The sequence below is a fragment of the Musa acuminata genome, chromosome BXJ2-2 (genome assembly GCF_036884655.1).
Source record: "Musa acuminata AAA Group cultivar baxijiao chromosome BXJ2-2, Cavendish_Baxijiao_AAA, whole genome shotgun sequence".
Classification (NCBI taxonomy): domain Eukaryota; kingdom Viridiplantae; phylum Streptophyta; class Magnoliopsida; order Zingiberales; family Musaceae; genus Musa; species Musa acuminata.
The window spans coordinates 1,276,947-1,292,275 of NC_088339.1; the positions used below are offsets into that span (position 1 = coordinate 1,276,947).

The following is a 15,329-nucleotide window of genomic DNA, read 5'->3' on the forward strand; positions in this document are numbered from 1 at the left end:
CAGGCAACAAAGCTTGGGAAGATGAATGCCCATGAGAGCTACGCCTCCCCTGCCATTGTCCGGTAGTCGCCAAGGCAGAGGACAAGTCTGCGGGCGAGTGGCGCTCCCACCCATGGAGCTCTTGCACCACTTTGTTGCTTTCATTCTCCTTTTCCCGCAGTGCACGAGGGCGAGGTAGTGGAATCCTTGTCCTCTTGTGCTGCCCCTCCATCTTAATTGGTGGGTTCTTCTGAACCCATCACAACACTCATATGTCTCAATCCCTATCCCAAATTCCATTTTTTCCCCCACTCTAACTGGAATACCAAAAAAATATTATCACACTAAACTTATCTCTTTAAATTTCAGAGCCAAAATGTTTTTCCAAATATTCCTTTATTTATTTAAAGACCACATAATCATAACTCAAACTTCTGTAATATTACAGTTGCACAACTCTAAAAAGAATACTTACAGTTGTAATTTATATCTAGTGTGAGACTAATTAAGATATCACACTCTCTTCAAATGGGGCCACAAAACTAACACAAATCCTAAGTGGAAAATGGTATACAAGGATAACTCATAGGACTTTGAGATATATAATATCTTTTTGGGAGCATCTCTTTATGATCATGGAAGGTCACATCTTATTCCTAGCCAGATAATAACTTCAGTGCATTCGAACTCACACATAAATTCTCGACCTTGTCGTGTTACACAAAGTAGTACACAATGAATGCCCACTAATTGTTTTTTCTTACATCTTATAGTTGATAATTTCTCACAATAATACGAAAATTTAAAAAAAAAGGTAAAATAAATCCAATGCATGAGATTCCTATCAAAATACCACATCCACAAGATTTAAGTTGAAAATAAATAACTGGATGATTATTTTATTGTAAGATAATATAAAATAAGAAGAGGATAGAACTTGATACAATAATAAGGTTACTCCTTTATGACATGATATAGTTACTTGATATAAGGTTACTCCTTTATGATATGAAATATCAAGAAATGAATCAGGAACCAATTTCTAGTTGGGGCCTATAAAGATATCTGATGATGGTTAAGTTGAAGTGTTGAAATATAAACTGAGTTTTGTTTTTCTTATACTAGAAATGAAAAAATGTATGAAAATGAAATATCATATCATAAAGCGGTGCTTGAATCTTAAAACTGGTGCATAACAATGAATGTGACAATTCAAGATGTGTATGCTGACCTGCAAACCTGGATTTTTTTTTTTCTGCCTTAAGAGAATCCTTAGAACTGCATAAGAAGAAGAGTGACATAAGCCCGTTCTCTGAGCACAGGATATGGTTGCGTAAATTCCTCGATATAATAAAATTAGGTTGTTTGTGTGAACTTAAATCCCTTTCATGCCTGATCAGAAGCTAAAGTCTTGCAGATAAACTCACCCACTGTATTGTTCAGTGGATGAAACTATCAACCCCATAGCTTTCTTGTCAATCTTGATGCCTAAATTTCTACAGAGATCACTATTGAATTGCTGCAACTTGGATTCTTGTCAGAGAACACCCAGTTAATCAAGCAGATACATCAATTCATGTTATAAAGATCTTTGTAATTCTTTCCCAATACTTAAGTCAGCATATTCTTCGAGGATGAGGAATTTTAAGTATGTGTGATATGAGAAATAAGGATACCTCAACGGATATAATCTAAGCCTGTAGTCTTAAATCAAGCTTAGATTATTTGTGCTCTTAAGAGCAGACTTTTTTCTGCTCAGCCAAAGGACAAGTCTGTTAACTCTTTATACTACGTGAGAGAATGAACGATACGTACCAGCCAATGGAACTCCTGTCATATGCTTGCTCTACTTGCTTCCTTGGTTTCCACCGTACTTGTCCATCCCACAGAGGGCACAGTCCGATCCCTGACAGTGACAAGGAAATGGCGTGTCAGAGTGAGGCAGTGGCGAGCACCAGCGTGGCACACGCAATCCCTGGAGGATCTCCCGGTCGACACAACAACGAGGGAGTCCAGGAGAAGTCACCAACCTGCTCTCTTTTCCTGTCCCAAGTAAACGACAAGAAAGGCACGGAATCACAGACAAGAACAATCAAAGAGATAAGGCGTACAAGTGGCTCATTACAAGGGGGGAGAGATGAAGGTGATGGTGGTGGAGGTGGAGGTGGAGGTGGTGGTGGCGGTGGTGGGGATGCCTGTGGCCAAAAGCCTTTTGTTTGCCGGTCTTCCTAAGTGTGTTGCATGAGATGAATGTACTTGAAGAAGAGTGAAGTGGTGTTGTGACCAGCATTAGACTTGATGCTACTGCCTACTTTTGTGTGCTGAGATGATTGTACTTGGAAAGGAGTGGAATGGCTGTTGGAGACCAACACTGGGCTGGGACTTTAAGGGATAACAATGGCCACTTTGGGAGGCTAAAGTGACCTCATGAAAGACCCCAACACAAAAAGTAAGGTCAAACCCCTTTTCATCACTAGTAGTAGCTTCATCCTTAATATGGCATATCAAAAGCTCAAAGGTGCCAAGAAAGCTGTAATCTAACACCATAAGCTTGCTTGTCCTTGGCCCAACAATGTAATCTCCTCAAGGTTTCCCTTCTCAAGTATATCTAATCTATTCTTTCACAACCTGCCAAGACAGGAACAATGATGTCCATTGAATGAAGCACTTGATGAGTGCCAGCCACTACCCATATTCCAATAGTAGCAGGCACTGATGCCATCATCTTCTAGAGATTGGGGTTTTTGATTAATGAACAAGGCCAACAGGGGTTCCACAGCACTCACTGTATGAGGTGAGATCCCAAATGCATGTTGAGGATGATGCTTCAGTGGAATAGATTGAGAAATGAAGAGTTTGGGACTCGACATGGTTATGGTATTCAAATCCATCCTTGTGGTTATTAAGATAAATTAACTGATATGATTAAGTTATGTTTTCAGCAGCATATGCACATATCATCATTTAATGATCAGTGGGTCTTTAAGCAAATTGGTGTGGGGAGCATAAACTAGAATTTACTGGTAGTTCATCAAATAAATACCTAATCAAACACCAAGAAGATGTAGGAGCTGCTTATGGGCCAAGGATTGTGAAAATTTCACATAACAATTCACCAGTCGAATACCTCAAAATATTGAAATATGCATATTACTCATGCCTCATAAGTTAGTGATTTTTCATTGTTTTCTCATTCTAAATTTAAGTTTATGCATATGTAAATAATTCTATACGACTCAAAAACTTACATATGTACCACTATAAGAAATTTCGTCAGTTAACTGTTAGTATGACAATGTTAATACTTTAATTTCAATTAAATTTAATCCTGCTTCAAAAATATTATGTATACCTTTTAAATTAATAACATTTACATTTTCCTTTCTGAATTTAAGTTTCATAAACAAGAAATTAAATACTCAATGAAAATGATAAGAGGCATTTTAGGTACTTCAAATTTTAATATTTTTCTGACCTCACTGTTAGTGATAGTTAGTAGTAATTAACATAGATTTATTGATTTGATGCTAACAAGAGTGACATATAAAAAGAATTTAAATAGTCAAACAATTTGTTATATGCAGAGAATCTAAATATTTAAAGGGATATATATTAAAACCTGGAGGAGCAAATATACTATTTCCAAACATTGCAAGTATAGATATGCAAAAACCCATAATATTTCCCTACATTTCAATGCCCTTTTGGCTTTCCTTTGGAATGATGAGACTGGTTGAGTGAAGCCAGTTCAAATTGACCTACATTGCAACTGACGCATATCCAATTTGTAATATACCATCAAATCAAATCCATCTAATTGTGGGTTCAGATGTCATAATTGAAGGATACAAACTAGGCTTTTCATGAAAATAATTGAGAGTGCTAATCAAGCAAATGACTCCATCCATAAGTAAGAATGACAGCAGATAAGTGGCTGTAAATTTCATCCTATCCATTTCCTGAATCCAATTACTACGTTGACAATCAAACTAGTCTCAGGACTGACTTCAATACTTAATTTTTCTATGTAATAAATCTCTACCACAACAAAAATGATAGCAAATAGAATTCTCAAGAATTTCATCATATCTATTAGCAAACCTGATTAAATATTACTCAAATCTGTCCTAATTTGACTCAGGCATCTATTTTTCTACCCATATTCATCTGATAATCCAATTTAAACAGGCCGAGTAGGTAGAAATACCTGTGATTCATTGTCATCTCTCTCGGAAAAGAAAAAAATATAGCCACCTCCAAAGCAAATTGAACAATTTATTTAATTTCTTGATTCATTGCTAAGTGAGCAACAAGAACAGCCCTAGAAGACAGAACTTTCAAGGATTAAGCTCTTATAAGAAGATTGGTTATAGTCTATGACGAACCCTTCATGTAGATGATGGGTTGTAAGAAGCCTAGTAGTGTTTATAATCTGCTCTAGCTAAAACATGAGACATAAAGGTTGCAGGAATCTAATAGGAAACATGCTGAAGTTAATGACTATTGATACATGAAGGAGATTTCAGAAAAGAATGATGAGCAAAGAGACAATACCTCAGTTTACAAGTCCAAAACAACAAAATATTCTTAGGTGAGCATGGAAGCTTCCATCCGATTGATATGGAGAAAGACCTGATCACTGTGTCTCTGTTTTGTTGTAAAATCAATCCTCCTGCCTTTTTGTGACTCATCTAACAAATTCAAAAAGCCTGTTAGACTGAATATATTCTTCCACCTGATCCTTCAATGGCTTTTATGTTCTTTTCACCAGTTCATATTGAGATATACAGTTTAGTTCATTAGAGTTGGTCAATCTATAACAATGTTCAGAGAGATGACTCTAGGAGTAAAAAGGTGTTCTGATTTTTCAAATGAGAATGAGTAACAGTTCAAAACACACATATAGCCTTAAGGCTACTGAAAACTCAAGCACTTGTTTACTTGAGCTAAATGCAAGGAGCCTAAGCAACTGGATAGACCTTGGACCAAGATCAACCCTAATCCAGATCAAAATGCATCAGATGCCTCTTACCACTACTGACGACTACATACAGAAGCTTCAGATTTACTTTCTAAAAGAAAACCAATGATTATTTTAGAACTAAGAAAATTCAAAGATCTCATGGAAAAGAGATGTTACAGAACTAACCTGTCACATCCGAAGTGATGAATATATTTTCAATATGTTTAACAAGAGTCTCAAGAATCACAAGTAGTGTCACGAAAGTAGCTATTTAGAAATTAGAAAGTCAGCATCGATTAAAACTCCCAAGGCCATTCCAGATACAATCAATTTTGATAGAGATATTTGCCAAAAGCAAATGGCAATCAGCTTTCCCGAATGGTTTTTTCAGTAGAAATTCCAGATAGAAGTGTCAGATCAATGGCAAATTTACGGTATTATGGTGCAAGGTTTTCCTTGCACACAGTTAACTGCTACTTTCTATAGTTTAGAATCAAAAGCCATCAGATAAGGAGAATTACAGTGAGCATGTATATGTAAAATACATAATTATTTCACTGAAGGAAAAAAATGGATCAAACATCATAAAAAGAATTGTTTTAACAGGAGAACCTGCTTGTAACTTATGTGACAAGTAACAACTGTAGGCTTCTTCTCCCTGCAGGTAAATTCACTTGGCTTTGAAATGATAATGCCAATTCTAAAACACTATGAACAGCCCATTAGCATTACATTTTTCATCACAAAACAACATGGTTAACCCCATTAGAATCCAGTTGCTCCTCGAGATGCTGTTAACTGTCAGCTACTGCATGGTGCATTGGCAGGAGCAGAACAGTAGACAGAAGTTACCTATGTCCTGATTCCTATTCATATGTCCCATGGTAATGGACAGTAAATGGCCAATGGCAAGTCTAGAATTTTTTCAAAACAACAATTCAGTAACTGATCAAAAGCTTAAATACGATTTGCAAATATGAAGTTATGCACCTGCTGATCCAGTGTTCTGCAGAATATGATAAATTGCACCCAATATACTAGGAATTAGTTCCACTCCTAAAAAAAACTAGGTTTTGTGAAAATAACTACAAGTATTTTCATTACTTACAAACAATATATAATCCTTGATAAATAAGTGAAAACAAATCGAAGGCCTTATGCAGAGGCTACACTGCCATCCGCCTGGTTTGGCAATATTTAAGTTATTCAGCTTCCAAAAAGTTATGCTGAAACGTGTTTAGAAGTGGCTGAAGTAAGAAATAGGTGAGCAAGAAGAGCAAGATAACTAAATGAAACCTAAAGGATCATCACAGGTGAAGTTATCAGCAAATTTAAGAGTAAAATTTCCTGCAATCATAGGACATTAACAAGTATACAAATCAGAAAACAAAACGAAAATAAACCATATTAAGATTATAAAAATACCATAATTTTCACCAAACTTGGTTTTAGAGATATAAGATACTCCATCATTGTATTGGCTCCTTCAGATTCACATTCCTAAGCAACATCAAGGTTATAGACATGTCACTACATTTAATTTATGACCTTTGTATGATTTCTAACCTAATAATCATATCTACAAAAGAAATTCCTGTCATAGGTCATCCAGTGCTTATTCGTGATATATGCAATCAAGTCCAACTTCTTTCCAGCCTTTATCATTTTTTAGGCAAGCAGTAATAGAAACCCAACTAGTGTAGTCCCAAAACGCAGTCGTGTCAACTGAAGAACAAAAAACATCACATGGCAAAGCTGAAGTTCAAGACTTCCTTTTTTCTTTTTGATCTAGGGACACGAATAAAATCAATTACCACAAAAAAGACAAGTATGAATAAGATTCAGTTGGTGGAAGGCAAGTAGCAAGCAACCAGTCAAACTAATCCCCTCTTGGGCCAAAATGTTTTGGAGCAAAGCAGATTTTGTTTTGCATTAAAAGACAGCAAAGAATTTTAGTTCTTTCTACTTTTATAACCAAGCTTACCATATCCCATCCTTCTCCCTGACGTAACCAGAACCTTTTCCAAAGCTTTCTTCCCTACAGATAGGTAACTTCCCCCATCCATCAAATTTTCAAAGAATTCTCAGCCTGTTGAAACCTGTATATGAAAAGTTTGGTCACAGAGAGAAGCAAAAAAGAAAGAGTTATGTACATATGTCTGTCAATTTTATTCATATGCCGAATCCTGGGTGAACATAATTAGATGTATGATGAAGCCTAAGGGGACAATGCATCCACCTGAACCACAGTCTGGGCAATGAAGACATCTACCAAGTAGAATAAGACAACGATTGAAAATGTGACTTACGTACTGCAATTCAAATGCCAACGTCCAACATGTATTGTGGATACTGCCAACCTAGAGTCCAAGGGCAGATACTGTTTTACTTCATGCATATTCATATGCACATACATGAACATACATTTTTAAACATATTAAATGAAAAAGATTTAATTGGATCCAATATTAAACCTCGATGAAAGGAAGATTCAATTTTGTTGTTGAATGATCAAGAGCTCCACTTGTACGCATAGACTTAGCATGTCAATGAAAGATAACATATAATTAGGAAGGGAAATAAAGGCCATTAGTAGCTAGAAATTGCACTTGTTAGTCAAAGAAGATGATGAACTGATACTTCTTTTCACATTGAAATCATCTATTAAAGGATGGGTGCCTGTGTGTTACCTGCAAGAATTGCAACACAATCTGATTGTGTAATGAAAAACAGGTCTTCCAAGTATCATATTTGATCACCATCACCTGAAGGCAATTTAATTTTTCATTATGAGAATGAACTCATTCAAAATATGCACTTTTGACCTTCCAATAGATGGAAATGACATGGAGGAGATTACAATGTTTGAAGTAGGTAAAATGACAGGTCAAACACAATGGACCATGTGCATCCTTAATCTTCAAAGAAATACACTTTTCTTATAAAAATAGGATCCTAGGAAAATCTTATAGCTACTACCTTCTTCACTAATAAGCACTAATTGTAAACAGCACAGTTAAAAATTAACTGTAAAGCCAATTGCATTGATATCTATCTTTGTGGTCCTATACCCATCAACATTGAAAATTGTTGCATCCAGAGGCAAATATTTGCAGTAAACTACTTTTCTTGGAAAATTTTTGGTGGTCCTACATTTTTAAACTGTAAATCAGGTTTGGCATCTTTTGTTTTGTACTGGCAAAAAAAAAATTATTATCCAATTTAAGCTGCTCTCATCAGTTTCACCTGGACATAAATATTTTGCTACAAAGGTAAATGAATTTGTCCAATTGTGAAAAGTGAGACTGTAAAGAAGCATTTTTGCAACTACATGTAACAGGCTTACATAACATAGCAGGTCTTCATTTGTAAATGATTTCTTCCTAATATAATAGACTAAAGATTTGCAAGAATACAAAACTCTACGTTGACATATCACATATATCATGAACTAACAGCCGCTTGCTGTTCCCAAATCTGGTACGTTTTCAGCAAACATAACATTAGCAAGATATTTAGCCTATCTTTTCCAAGATTATCGAGAGATAAAAAGTATCAAAAGTGCAGAAGAAAAGGACTCTAAATTGTTTTCTCACATAAGATAGGAGCAGGTTGACCATGCCTAAAATCTTCTAAAGGCACTCCAATTGAGATGCTATCCTGTGTAAAAAAATAATAACATTTAGGTTAAAACTAAAGCATGTCTAAAAATATAGCTCTTGCAAAAGCTCCAATCTCAAACCAGGCCAGTTCCAAGGCGATCCACAAATATGGGTTCTGCATATGGATCAGTCACTGCATGCATGGCATGAAACATAATCCTGGAGAATTTGCTCTTTTATGAAAGAATTTGCCCTTTTCGTAAGGAAAGATAAGTATGTTATTCGGCTAGAAATTCATAATTAATCCTGGAAGAACCATATTACGATTTCAAGAAAATAAACTCTAAAAATATTCAAATATTAGAGTAAGAGATAATTGTTAAGAGAACATTGAATGAAGAAAACACATAACCAGCTTCAACTCGACCAGCGAATTACAGCAGACATTTCGGCATTAAATGGACTAGCAGATCCTCGATAAGCCGGAAAATTGAAAACATCATGCAAAGGTAATGAAAAGAGCCCTAGAAATTACAGGACATGAAAAAGATGGACAAATGGGAACATGTGGATGTTATTGTTCTAGTTTAGGTCTTCTGTCATTCGACCCACCGGCTTCGTGGGGATCAATCTGCGGAGCCCTAACCATTAGCGAATGGAAGAGAGAAAGATGGAAGAGCCCTAACCTTCGAGAGGATGACTGAGCCCGAGATCTTGACGCCCCTTGTCCGTGGGCGGAGCAGAAGAAGCCTTCATCGAGAACCAGAATTGGTGGGTGAACTGATCAAAACATATATATATATATATATATATATATATATATATATAAGAATTGGTGGGTGAACTGATCAAAACATATATATATATATATATATATATATATATATATATATATTCAAGTGATCTTAATTGCATTTAAAACTCGATCAATTTATTTGAATAAGTCAATTCATTCAAGTTAGCCAAAGATCGGTTGATAAAATGGTTTTTTTCTTTCCCAGTTTTTTAACAAAATTGATCCCATAAACAAATCAAATTGATCGATGGTTCCATCTTCGGTTTTTTCTAATGCAATCATTCGATCAAGTCTAATTACTACAATTGTTATTTAAAAAAAAAATTATAGTCATCAATTAAAGCTTTGGGCTACATTAGAACAGACCCACAAAATAATTTTAATTTACTATGAGAGAGCCATTTAATATTTGCAACTTGAACTGAATCAATTTTCACCCAAATATCATAGAATGTCAATTGTACAACAGGGAGCTTACTCAAGACTTATCTTCAACAGACTAAGAAACCACCATAATATGATTTATAACTGTTCAATATTTTTATTTTATATTATATTAATATCTAACCATTACAAAGAAATATTGATCCTTTCATAAATTACATTAAAATTAGAATTATAAAAAAATTTCAATAAGAACTATTTTTTATTCAAATCAAATGATACATATTACATAGGAGAATATATTGAAAAATATGTTCGAATCGTCAAACTAAGGAATAAAGACAGGGATCCAAATACACATTAATTGGGTGCATAACAATGTTGATTAGTTTAACTGACCTATTCTCTTACGTAAAATTATTATTTTCATTAAATTATATAGGCCAAGATTATTTTTTATATTTTAGAAAATTATATTATCCAAGAAAATTACAGAACTTGATCGAAGAAAATATAGTTTATGTTATCCTATTGACTTCACGAGAAGAGAGAGAAACAAAAGACTTCTGACATCACCATCTTACCGCACTTGTCTAATTGTATTTGGTAATTTTGTGAAAAATATTAAAAGTTTGGACGAATTCTAAAAAAAAAAAAGAATCCTCCAAGTGTCTTTCATTTTGAGAATTCTTTGGGAGTGATTTTTTTATCTAATACCTAAAATAACTCTAGCCATCTATCCTTTTTCATTTCCCTACAGATCAATCCATAGGATAATCGTTCCTTTCATTTTCCTAAGAATCAACCGATAGTAATTTTACATTGTGTTATAATAACTTTAATAATATCAAAAATATTATAACGTAATATATAAATTGGTATGTAACTCTATTTTTCTATTACGTTATAATATTTTTCTGATATTGTTAAAAATAGTGTAATATAACACAATGTAAAAACACTATAAACATAAATGCAGGATTTTTATAAAATTTGAATAAAAATTTTATGTTGTAGTATTTTTTAATTATGTTATAAATATTTTATAATATTATTAAAAATACTAAAACACATGGATCGGTAAAAAGAGGGAAAAGGATATTTCAAGTATCAATAAAAAAATTCTATTAAAAAAATTCGGAGGTTACTTCCGTTTTTATTTATATTAATTTAATATTATCAAAATCAGATTAATGGACTGCGTTGCGAAAGCATATGATCTGTCGGAACGGAGGCGCTCATTGGCTCATTGGTTACTGCATCATCCATCTCCTTCATCATTTGCCAAAAACTCCTGACAAAAGCTTAGCTTCTGACGGCAACAGATTTCTCGGGAAAAGCACACAATGAAGACAGAGAACACGCCAAATCTGAGAAAAGAGAGAAGAAAAAGCGTGTCTGCTTCATTTACAGCAAACTGAGGTCTTCTTCCATGCATGCATATTAACACATCACAGTACTCAACCCGTAGTGACCACCACCCCGGCCTTGAGAGGAAGCAGAGGAGGGGAGGGCCAGACAGGCTGCGGTCTCGCCAAGGAGGCCGTCGAGGATATCCTGCTCCACCTCGAACACCACATCGTCCGCCTCTTCCACCACCGAGGGGTGGCGCAGCATGAGGCGCACGTGGGCCTCAGGTAGGTCCCGCGCGACGAGCGCGTCAATGTCGCCAACCACGCGGCAGTCGGCGGCGGGGAAACTCTCGATCTGTCCCCAGAGTTGCCGCAGCAGCGCCTCCCTATCGCTGGTGCGGCAGAACGATGGTGGGAGGTTGCAACATCCGGTAAGGAGATCTCTTAAGATCTCCTCTACCAGATGGAACAGGAGCTTCCTGTTCGATCGGTACCGTAAAGGACCGAGAACAAGAAGGTCCACCTCCTCTTCTTCCTCCTCCTCGATGTCTTTGCATCGTTCCTCTTCTTCTACAAGGAAGAAAGGGAACTCGAGCTCCAGCTGATGGAAGACGATGGGATCGATTGGGAGCGACGGCGAGTACCATCTTACTGTGTGAATTCCGGCGATCCCTGCACGTTCAAATATGGACTTCATATATCGGAACTCTGGATTGTTTGATTGGTGTTTGCCACCTCCAACTCCTATCAGCTGCGCAAGAGAAGAATAATAAAGGCGTTAAATTTGAAGCCTTTCTACATATGAATGCTTGATGGTCGAAAGTTACGGACGTTTAGGGGCAAAGACGACCGTGAGACTGACGCAGGCTGGGATACTTCTTCCACTCTCCGTTCCACAGTAGATGGTGAGGATCTGCGACTGCTTCTATTCCCAGCTGATTGAAAGACTGATGCTGATGTTGGTGTCGGTGATTGTGTTTCCTTCCTGATGATCCTCTCAGTAAACCGATCATTATCAGCTTTCTTACACTTGCTGAGGACCATCTTAACAGTCTTTGCTTCACCATAATCTGGAGTGCCTATTGAAGTTCTTGATGAGGACATATGGTCGGTTGCCTGCGACCGAAGCGATTTAGGAGGCAGCGTTCGTGACTTCTTAGTTCCATCTTTAATGTCGTTGTTTCGGATCTCCAAGACTCTAATATGAGGAGGAGAACAAGGAGATGGTGGGTTGGAGAGGTTCTTCTCGGTCGGTCTGGTTCTCTTAGACTTGGATTTTAGTCCATCCCCGCCACTGCAGCCGCCATCTCCTCCTCTTCCGCCTCTTCTGCCACTGATACTTTCCTTCACTTGCTCGACGATCTCACGAGCATAGCGGTGGCTCCTCGGGCTCCTGTTCTCATCCTGATGCCACACGAATTCGTTCTTCATAGACCTCGTGGCCGAGTATGCTGATGGAGGAGACGGCAAGTGATTGCCAGTCACCTTGCAGAAGTAGCTCAACTCCTCCTTCATGGCCTTACTGATGCTCTTGTTGAGTTGCAGAGAAAACCTGGGATCCACGTCGCAGGACGTCGCTGACGAAACCCTCGGCGTCTCCGGCAAGGACCGAGAACCTGCGTCGACCATTCTGACCCGAGGAGACGCTGCAACGTTGCAGCTTAAGCTCCCAAGTGGCTGCCGTGGAGATGGTGACTCTCTCCTAGTATACTGATGTCCGCCAACGTTCTTGTTGTTGTTTCTCACTCGAGATTTGGCTTGCGGCTCCCTCAACGGTGGCGTCTTCGGTGTCGGAGAAGAGGCTTGATCCGCCGACATCTCCAAGCCCATTAAGCGCGCCACGAGGCACGGAGTTCTTGGAGTCTCGGCCGATGAACTCCTCTTCTCCTCCTCTATCAACGTCTTCTTCTTGTTCTTTGATAGTGAAACTAGTCGTGGGGCTATTTCTATCCCAACCTGACAATAACAAGCGAATCAAATGCCATGGGGAGAGAGAGAGAGAGAGAGAGAGAGAGAGAGAGAGAGAGAGAGAGAGAGAGAAGTAGCGAAGAAGACTCACAGGAACATCATAAAACTCATCTTCTACGGTCGAAGTCGACGACGACGCTTTCCCATCATCCAGCTCTAGGCTATTCCTGGGTGCTTCCATACCTTCGAGTTGTTGAGAGTTATGATCGATTCGAGGAGGCAATGACAGCGACGAGACTGCTTGAGCTTTGCTGCTACTGCCAGCGAAGAGCAAGTGTTGAAAGTGTAAGTAGTGAAGCATGCCGCTCATGCAACCAGGGTGGCTCTCCTTGTAGGCTCCTCTAGCCAAAGGCCTTGGACTCCACTGCCACTCTCTCCCCATCCCCTTCTTCTCTTCTCTGGGAACCAAAGGAGAAGAAAGGAGGAAGAACCGAGGAGAAGGGATCAATTCAAACGAGAAGAAGGCTGCAGATGTCACAATGAAACACTGCAGTGGCGCTCGATAAGATATGATCCACTTGCTACATGTCATGCCTCAAAACCAGCAAGATTCCGTGTTGGGAAATGGGACAGGAGGTGACGATATATATTACCACGAGACCCGAGAGATGAAACGGATCATGTTATCGGGATCACAGTGCTCAAGGCACTGTGACAACGGTGAAAGAGAGGTGGGCGTCCAGTTTTGGAGGCACGCACGCACAGGCGTTGCAATGGCAGCCATTAATGTGCGTTATTAATGCTGCTTTTTGTTCTTTTGTTTCCTCTATTATTACCTCAAATCTGTTTGAAATTTCAAAGAGAAGATGCTCTCACACATGCATGCACTCATTCTCCCTCTCTCTCTCTCTCTCTCTTAATTGATATCATATGATCTCATCTCCAATATTATTTGACATGGTACGGCGTCCGGAATTGGATAGTTAGTTAGACCCGTCGGAGTAGGTGCATATATTTTCTATTTGCTTCGAGATTGGCAGTTATGTTCCATTTGAGCTTCCGCATTTGCTCGAACACCTTAATGGCAAATGCATAATAAAATAGTGTGTATTGATTTGTATGATACGATCTATTTATTATAATTAACTATAAATACCCAAATCACAAAAATACATGCCTATTTAAGAGATTGGCCCAAAATTTACTTGTGACTAAAAATAATTATTCAGCGACTATTATGTTCTTTTTGTACTAAAACTTTTAATTAGGAACCTAATCCCAAGAAACGTTGACAAATATTTTCATCACTAAACTGTCTAGTAATTAATTTATGGTATTTGGGGACGGCGTTGTTGCTTTGGGTGAGAATCCTATGTGATACGAAGAAATATAACATTTGGGGGTGGGGGGGGCGGATGTGTTGGGCTGACAGCCGATGGTTCAGCCCATAGTAGGCTTGAACAATCCACGACTCATCTCCTTTTTTAATCTAATCCTAATTCATATTAGGGGATGTGTGGTGGCTGCGAAAAAAGACATAAATAGGGCAACAACGAGGCAGCAAGAGTGATCCTTGCAATAACAAAAAGGAGGAGAAAAAGACAGAAATCAGAGAAAGAAAGGGAAGAAAACAAGGTCAACACAGAGAGACTGTTCTCAATCATCTAGCAATGTTCTCATCTCAGGTTAGATCAAATCTAGTAAGAATCTATAATAGATTCTTATTGTGATTACTTGGGGAGAATTAGGGAGGATTTAGAATTTTGTGCACGTGATCATTGTATCCCAATTATTCTCTTGTGATTATTGCTAAGGTTTTGGGCAAGAGATTGAGATTTGTATATTCATTATTCTTATAGTGGATTATCTCTAGTTTGCCCTATGATTTTTACCCTTCACATTGAAGGGATTTTCCACGTATGTCTTGGTGTTTTATTTGATTGTGATTCCATTTAATTCCACTGTGTTTTATGACCTGCTAGTATTTGTTCATATATAAAAGTTTATTTCTTTATATCTCATCAATTGGTATCAAAGCAGGGTTGTGGTGATTTTATTTTTGTATTTGAACATGGAGGCCAGTAATATTTCTCGCATGATTAGTTTGAATGGAAACAATTGGATGATATAGAAACCAAGAATGAAAGATATCTTGTATTGCAAAGATTTGTATGAACCTTTATAGGGGATAGTACAAAACCCACAACTATGACAGATAATGAGTGGAAGAGGTTAGATCGAAAAACAGTTGGGTTTATTTGACAATGGCTTGATGATAATGTTTTTCACTATGTTTGTATTGAAATTTCTGCATATTCTCTTTGGAAAAAGTTGGAAAGTCTCTA

The 15,329-nt window shown here is 37.5% G+C and overlaps 1 protein-coding gene across 1 annotated transcript; it reads right to left on the reverse strand.

The window, feature by feature from the left end:
* Positions 1-11,099: 11,099 nt before the first annotated feature.
* Positions 11,100-13,516, reverse strand: LOC135604880 (uncharacterized). Its single transcript, XM_065094531.1, has 3 exons — positions 13,136-13,516; positions 11,908-13,032; positions 11,100-11,827 (listed from the first exon to the last, which is right to left on the reverse strand). The coding sequence occupies exons 1-3, from the start codon at positions 13,424-13,426 to the stop codon at positions 11,168-11,170; spliced, it is 2,076 nt and encodes a 691-aa protein (XP_064950603.1). The 5' UTR covers positions 13,427-13,516; the 3' UTR covers positions 11,100-11,167.
* Positions 13,517-15,329: the final 1,813 nt, after the last annotated feature.

Bases quoted from the DNA above. Each gene is read 5' to 3' on its own strand.
- LOC135604880 (XM_065094531.1), bottom strand. From the start codon at position 13,426: ATGGGGAGAGAGTGGCAGTGGAGTCCAAGGCCTTTGGCTAGAGGAGCC. The intron at 13,033-13,135 runs GTGAGTCTTCTT...TGTTATTGTCAG, and splicing joins ATGAGTTTTATGATGTTCCT to GTTGGGATAGAAATAGCCCC. The intron at 11,828-11,907 runs GTCCGTAACTTT...TCTCTTGCGCAG, and splicing joins GGTCGTCTTTGCCCCTAAAC to CTGATAGGAGTTGGAGGTGG.